Source organism: Chenopodium quinoa, unplaced genomic scaffold (genome assembly GCF_001683475.1).
Source record: "Chenopodium quinoa cultivar QQ74 unplaced genomic scaffold, ASM168347v1, whole genome shotgun sequence".
NCBI classification, from domain to species: Eukaryota; Viridiplantae; Streptophyta; class Magnoliopsida; order Caryophyllales; family Amaranthaceae; genus Chenopodium; species Chenopodium quinoa.
Genome location: NW_018742238.1, coordinates 197,147 through 205,069, shown reverse-complemented (window position 1 = coordinate 205,069; position 7,923 = coordinate 197,147). Strand labels below are relative to the sequence as shown.

The 7,923-nt window shown below is 36.1% G+C and overlaps 1 protein-coding gene across 1 annotated transcript; it reads right to left on the bottom strand.

Moving 5' to 3' along the window:
* Positions 1 to 347: 347 nt before the first annotated feature.
* Positions 348 to 7,282, bottom strand: LOC110735045 (adoMet-dependent rRNA methyltransferase spb1-like). Its single transcript, XM_021915172.1, has 11 exons — positions 6,606 to 7,282; positions 6,397 to 6,444; positions 5,995 to 6,150; positions 5,831 to 5,874; positions 5,329 to 5,488; positions 5,187 to 5,248; positions 4,513 to 4,750; positions 2,640 to 2,729; positions 2,275 to 2,414; positions 1,786 to 1,906; positions 348 to 1,484 (listed from the first exon to the last, which is right to left on the bottom strand). The coding sequence occupies exons 1-11, from the start codon at positions 7,077 to 7,079 to the stop codon at positions 450 to 452; spliced, it is 2,568 nt and encodes an 855-aa protein (XP_021770864.1). The 5' UTR covers positions 7,080 to 7,282; the 3' UTR covers positions 348 to 449.
* Positions 7,283 to 7,923: the final 641 nt, after the last annotated feature.

Sequence of the window (7,923 nt, the reverse complement as noted above, 5' to 3'; positions counted from 1 at the left end):
ACACCATCACTATCTTCCCCTCCCTTATATTTTCTTTCATGTTGTTTAATTTGACTTTTATTACCCTAAAATCCTAATAGTACATTTCTCTCAATCCAAGTATACCGTCCTCGTGTGAGGTGTGAACAACAATAAGATAAAACATTTAACTTTGAAGAAAGACAAAACAAAAGTTGCAATTTATTTAAACCTATTCAAAACATATATGGAAAAAAAAAAAATTTAAGTAAAAAACCTAAACAATTTTGTTTAAGCGCCATGATATTCATGTGACAAGCTGGAACAAGACTCATATAAGCACTAAATACTTCGTATATCACTAGTGCACTCAATGTCTCATTTTTAAAAAAAAAAAAAAAAAAAAAAAGAATTACTTTTTAGGAGGGAGTTCAAGACTAGGCTAAAATTGTCAAAACCTTGGAAACAATGTTCCACAAACCCCATATAGCTCACATTTTACCCTTACCGCCACTCCTACTCGAACCTTTCATACAGTCCTTGCCCTTGCCCTTGCCCGAACCTTTCACTGAGCCCTGGCCTGCTCCCTTGCCCTTGCCTGAACCTTTCTTACTTTGCTTGTTCATTCCCTGCTGTCTTGCATCGCTCTTCATCCTCCTATCCACAAGAAGTTTTCCTTTCCCTGCCCTAACCTGGACCCCCTTTTTAGCAACAACTAATTCCTTCTTAGGCTTTCTGGGTGTTGCTGCTTTCTTGTAGAGTTGATTAATCATCCGTGACTTCGAACGATCAGGGAGATCATTCTGGTCGGCGATAGTGTTAGCCTTCTTTCGTACCTTCTCCATGGTCCTCATTGCAGCCCTCTTTTTTCTAGCTTTGGCTTCTGCAACCTTCTTAGCAGGACGTGCATTGATCTCTTTGAATCGGGCCTTTTCAGCATCTATCTCCTCCTTGGTGACAGGTTTCAATGGTTGGTTATGCCTCTTTTCATCTTCAGCAAACCAGCTAGGCAAGCCTTGATCATCAAATGTACGTTTGTTGTAACCATCATCCAATATCTCGTCTCTTTTTCTCTTCCTGAGCATCTTCTTTGCAGCAGCCAACACCTCACACTTTGTGTCAGTATCATAGTCCTCAGATTCATCATCTGAGCTACTGCTTGAATCAGTAACAGGAGCCGGAACAACCTCTAAATCATCTTGTACCTTTGCAGCCCTATTTTTTGGTGCTTCTGAGCCCAAAGAATGAGGCTTTGACCCATCTTTAGCTTTGTTTCTGAGGGCAATTTTCTTCTTTTGTACAGCTATCTGCAAGTCATCCTCATCGCTACTATCCTTGCCTAGATCTCCCCCCTCTACAGCTTCAGTGAAAATGTCTTGACTATACCACCTGCTTTTGATTTCCTCTTGGGTTAGTTCTCTATCTTCATCAATAGGAACCACAAGAGGATTCGCTTCCTTATCAACCTGATCATTGTCAGAATCGTCATCTGGCTGATCTACGTCATTATTATCATCATCACTACCCTGCACAAACAATTGTAGAGACATCTTAGGTCAATCCAGTATTAAATGAACTCACACAAGCCAGGCAGCAAAATTTTGGTATCGACTGCGAAAAGGAACATCGCAGAAAACCCACCGTTCACCACCCAAAAAAAAAAAAAAAATTATTTTGCCAACAAATGAACCAAAGATTTGCAGAAAAGGAACATCAGAAGATAGCTTCAACAGAGTCACAGCATTTCAAGGAAGCTATAACAAACTACATTGACGATTAAAACAAGCAGAAAGCCCGTCAGTTACAATTCCGATAGAAGATCCTTACCACAGTGAGCACATCAGAGTATGCTTCCTTTGCACGCTTCCTCTGCTTTGTGCTTCCATCATTTTTGGCCAAGAAACGTTCATAGGCTTCATCAAGAACCTTATCTAGTTGTTCATCATACCTAGGACAATCATAGGAGCACAACTTAGTGAGGTAGTACAAGATTACATACTCCCTTCGTTTTTTTTTTAAAGAATTACGTTACATTTCCTGTTACGGCAAACTACATTTTAATGTTATATCTCTCTCCTCTCATAGTCCCCACACATACCCACAACTACTTTTTAAGTAATTTTTCTCCTCACATTAATTATTTATGATTTTTTAATACCCAATTACCTTACGTATTATTATATTAGAGACAATCAAATTGCCCAAAATTATGTGCCGGTCAAAGTGTAACACTTACAAAAACAGAGGGAATAACAAAATCATTACATAGGAGCACCAAAAGCCATTCAGAAATAAACGGAAAAAAAAAGGACCAACCTTGAACGCTCCTCATCAGAATCCAAGTCACTAGATTCACTATCCTCATCAGCTTCATTGTCTGCATCATCATCACTACCAGCCAATTCATCACCTTCAACATCTACTGTGGTATCAATAGTTGCTAAGTCGTCCTTGCCCTTAATGAAAGCAAAAGCAAATTAAAACATAGGTAATACAGGAGCATACAGCTTTCTCAGAATTAAAGAATTAGTTTCCCATGACCACAATGTTAGCAACTTCAATCAATTCAACTAAATTCACAAAGCCAGTTCCCCAAGAAATTGAAAAGAATAGGAAACAAGTATCCAAACTACATTTTGAAATCCACAATTCAAGTAAAATAGCAGCTTATAATGACTAACCTCGATAGAAGCAAGAGAAAACAATTCATTGTCAACATAACCATCTTGTAGAGCATCTATTTGCATTCCTGTTGCTTTTCGTGCTTTATCCTGATCCAACAAAACACATCATCAGAGAAAATCTTATTATATAATACATTAACTTAAAATCATCAGCAGTATGAATCCTATAGTAGAAAATTCACAAAGCATCATAAAATACACATACATAATTTCAGGATATGTAGAGACTGATTATCAAAATGTACATTTATTAGAAGCTAAATGTGATTGGAGATACTGAGATCTTTTTTTTTTAAATTGAATAGGCATATCATATAGGAGATAGTTGAGTGATATTTGTTAAATGTAAGAAAGTCAATATAACCCCCTCCCCCCGGCCAAAAAAAAAAAAACGAATCAAATTTGTTTGAGAGAATTCAAACAGGCACATTTAGTTGTGATGCACAGATATAGTTTAACACAATGGATAAACCCAGCATGAAGAACCAGAACGGACCACATCAACAGAACATCATTAGAGATCCTTCTCTTTTATAAGAACCAAGATCTTTAATACAAGGGATATCTTTAGAAAAGATAAGATCTTTAATATGGGCATTACATAGAAACAAGCCAGCAAGTAAAACCTCTTCCCCGTAAAAATGCAAAGGCTCCATTCTCTTAAAACAAATAGACAACAATTGGTAACTCCACCCCCTGTTTTATTGTGAGACCTGACTCAAGGTTTCATGGCTAATCACAATAATAAATCCTCACAAAGCTAAAAGGTCCAACAACAGTCACAACAGTGGACAAAACATTGTTTACAACACCACATTCTTCATCAATCAAGAGCTACTAATAAAATTATGAGCATAATATCCTTTATTTTATGGATTATAAAGTATATCCATAAGCACAGGTACTACAAGCTCAAGGCTCATATTACCGAACAGTAAAAAATAAAAAATAAAACAAAAACCTCAAAGCACAATAAGGCAAAAATGGTCGAAGAGCCTAGGTGCAAATCTAAAGCATAAGGTGTGCCCAAAATTGAAGTGAGGTGCATATTATACAAATAAATAACTTTGGTGCAAAACAATGTTAATGTGCCCCTTGGTGCATTTCAGAGCACTTTTCTATGCCTCTTTGAAATCTTTTGGCCTAACCCGCAAATAAGCACTAAGGCCCACGGTACAACTCAGGTGCAATTTATATACAATGATTGGGGCTCAGTATTTGCCTAGTTTTCTAAACCAACACAAAGTATATTACATTGTTTTTACTGCATGTGACGCTTATAAAATCTAAAATATAGAACATTTCCCCTGTCAAAAAGTACTCACCTTAAAATAACTTTTGGGGGGAAATTGATGCATTCTGATATGTTTCATTAGGAAAATGATGGGAAAGGTTAGTGTTAATTAGTGTGTTAGGTAATGGGTTTGGGTATTTTAAGTGAGTGGGCTATTTTTTTGAAACAGGAAAAATTGAATGTATAATGGTAGTTTGGTAAAGTTAAGTGGGTAAAGATGTTAAATATAGAAAGGTCGCAACTAAAAAGAAACGTATCAAAATACAAAAGTTACAACTAAATTAGAATGGAGCAAGCATAAAATTTGACTTCAGCTTCGGGTGTAGGTAACAGTGTTAACTATTAAAGATGTAGCAAAGCCATGTTTATTGGATAACCTACAAGCCCATTGCACATGACAATATCAAAAATATTTCCCTTGAGGATCTTTAATATCTATTTAATGCACAGCCACAAACATGTAATTATCTTCTGATACCCAGAGGTCTGGATTAGCTAGATAAGCTACTAATTATAGGATATGAAATTTACTTCTCTTCGATTTTTTTAAGAAAAAAAAAAAAAAAAGAATTATACCTTAGCCCGCCTCTTTGCAAGAATTTTCTTTTCACGTTTCTTTTTTCTCTCTACATCATGCGTCAACTGCTCCATTTCATTGAGAACTTTCTCATCCTCGTCCCCATCCCCATCCCCATCCTCATCCTCATCCTCATCCTCCTCTTTATCCACATTCTTGTTCTCCTGATCAATGTTTACGACAGTAGAAGTGGTTTTCCCAATTGGAGAAAGAGCCTTCCGAATATTTATCCTCCATCTGTAGTAAAATTAGAACACATTTAATGAGAGAAGAAAAAGGATAATTAATGCAAATGATCATTATAATCCAAGATGAAAACGGAACATGCAGCCATATTTGTAAAAACCAACAAAGGTTACAAATCATCTGAAAGCTTGAAATTGGGTAGGCCACTAGGCCATATATGTGTTCCTCAAAACAATATTCTGTTAAAGGAGATATTAAGAACCATTATTATGTAATATAAGCCGTGTTCATTCTCTAAACATGAATGTCAGGATAAACCAAGAAATTTATATGCATGTTCTACTTATACGTATAAAACATGGAACTCAATTTTTTTCATGGCCAAAAAAAAAAAAAAAAAAAAAAAAAAAAAAAAAAAAAAAAAGCATCTCTGAAACGAGACAAATCAGAATTAAAAAAAATGGGGATAAATAATAATTAAACTTACTTTAAAAGCTGCTTGAAATCTTGCTTCCCCAAAACACGCAGGTCTTCACATAGGGTTATAACCTGTCAAAGTTTCAGAACTAATAGAGGTAAGATAATTATAGCATGACAAATGTGAAAAAATAGATACTACAGGAAATTACCTCCTCAGTCGTCGAAGGATGCTCCTTCAAAGGCAAACTAGAATCATCACCAAAGCTGATGGATGTTACTTTGCCAAGAGTTTCAACAGGATCATCAGATGACCACACAAATTCAGCAGCAGGGCAAACCTTTCTCACTAGGGATACATCATCATCATACCTAAGAGTACCATTTATCAACAATAAAAAACAACCGAACAAACATGAACACAGCGGCATTTATTGCTAAGCATTAATCTATTTCCTTCTATAAACAAGTTCTAGTTTTTTGCAGCAGGGAAATACAAACATCATTGTTAGGAAGATTTCTGGGCAGCAGAGATGCACAAAACATACAGATATTCTTACTAGGTAAAAACTGAACATGGAACACCATATTGGCTTACACAGTATAGATAACTTAGACATGCAGGCAAAAGGTAATCAGATATCAGGAAATATATAGGTCTTTATTAATGAATAAAGAAGTAAAGCTTTAGCAGCGTCAAACTTTCAAACTCACCCCTCACGGTTTCTCTTTTGCTTTGGTTCGAATATATCATACGCCTGCATTGAATTCAGGTCAAAATAATAAAGATTAGGACAATTAAAAAAAAATGGCCACTTCCAATAACACGCAAGGAATAACTAAAGGATATGTCCTATCCAATGTCTAGTTCAAAATACCTTTGATGGTTCAATAGCTCCCTGAAATAAATGCTTGATATCTAGAAGGCGAGGGTCAATTCTTGCTGGAGCCTTGTACTTAAGGCCAATAACATAAATTTCTGCAGATGTTGAACGACTGGCAACAGGTTTAGTTACCTCCACCTTTTCAAATAACTGCAAACCAATGATTCATTAAGAGAGGTTGGATTAATGAAAAGAAGGTAAATCACGATGTAAATAATCAGATAGGAGAGGACAAACTAGCTTTAGTATCCCAAATTAAAGCACAAAAAGTTCTAAGAACTGCAAAGCATATTGATTTGGCTACAAAATATAGGTAATTATGAAATTTAGAATCGGAAACTGTGGCTCTGCCCTAAGAAACATGTTTCACAGCACATTAGAAAGAAGGTGCAGTACCTGCCTAAGACAGTAGTGCACGGCATTGTAGTCCTGTGACCTGAAAACCTGAGACAACAAAGATATATGATTAATGAGATAATTTGTCCAAAAAAACCAGCTCAACTCTTGAAGTAATTATAACCGAAAAACAAACAGATGAAACTTTGAATCTTTGATAACAATCCATTACACATTAAGATCTATCAACGTTTATAAAAGAAGCAAACCTTAGTGACAAAAGTACCCTTTGGAGCCAAGAACTCAGTAGCAAGCTTAACCGAATCAATAACCAAAGCATTCTGACTAGTAGCTTCCTGAGCCCAAGCACCACCAACATTAGGGGAACCATCATGAAGCACAAGATCAAAAGCCTTGAACCCATTCTCAGCAAGCAGTTTCTTGATCGTCGAGCGACACTTGGGTTTGGTAATGTCTTCTTCAACGGAGATACAACCACGAATGGGGCGAATCGGAAAAAGATCGATGCCGACAACGAGGGAACCAACAGGGACACGATTGACGGCGACTTGCATCCAACCACCTGGAGCGGCGCAAAGGTCGAGGACTGAGCGAGAAGCATGAAGAAGAGAGTATTTAGCGTCGAGTTGGATTAGCTTGAAGGCTGCTCGTGATCTGTAACCTTGTTCTTTGGCTAAGTGGTAGAATTTGTCTAATCTATGCTTTCCTTTTACTTTCCCCATTGCAGAGAGTCAAGGAAGAGGCAGCGGGAGGAAGAAGAGAGTGAGGGGAAAATTAGGGTTTAAGAGGGGGATATCACGAGAAATGTTCATCCACTATCCGGGAACGACAATACCGAATAGTTTTCAATTTTTCTTTATTATTTTTTTGAATAATACTCGTAGTATTATACTCAGGGAGCGACCTCCGGAAAATTCTGATTAGTTTTCTTTGCTAAAAAATTAGATAAATAACATCTAATGTGATCAAATGTGTAGAAGTCCATCAATTTTAAATGGAGGTCGCGAGTTCGACTCCGCCAAATATAATTGTCATTTTTCTTTTTTCTTTTTTGTTTTTCTAGTTAAGATTTATATAGATTATAGATATATTTATTCTTTGGCTTTGTTTATTCCATGTTTATAAACAAAGCTTAGTATACTAATATTAATGGAAACTGACATTATTCCATGTTCAAAAACAAAGCTAGTGAGCTCAGATCCATTTCCCTTGAATTTGCAAGCGTTTTTACATAAGCTAAATTTGGGCATTTGGGGGAGGGGGGGTTGAAGACGATGAAACAAATTGATTGTCAGTGGTAGTTATTATTGATTTAAATGTTGTTATTGTTTAATTTTATTCTGTTACTGTTGATTTGTATACAGTTCTTACATATCCGATTGTCGGTGGTAGTTATTGTTGAAGACGATAACACAAATTGATTGTCGGTGGTAGTTATTGTTGATTTGTATACTGTTATTATTGATTGATAAGGGATATTTTAGGTCTTTGAAACTAAAACACCTCTAATCAAACACAAAATTTATAAACCTAAACCTAAACACTAAACACAAGTCTAGTGGTAAG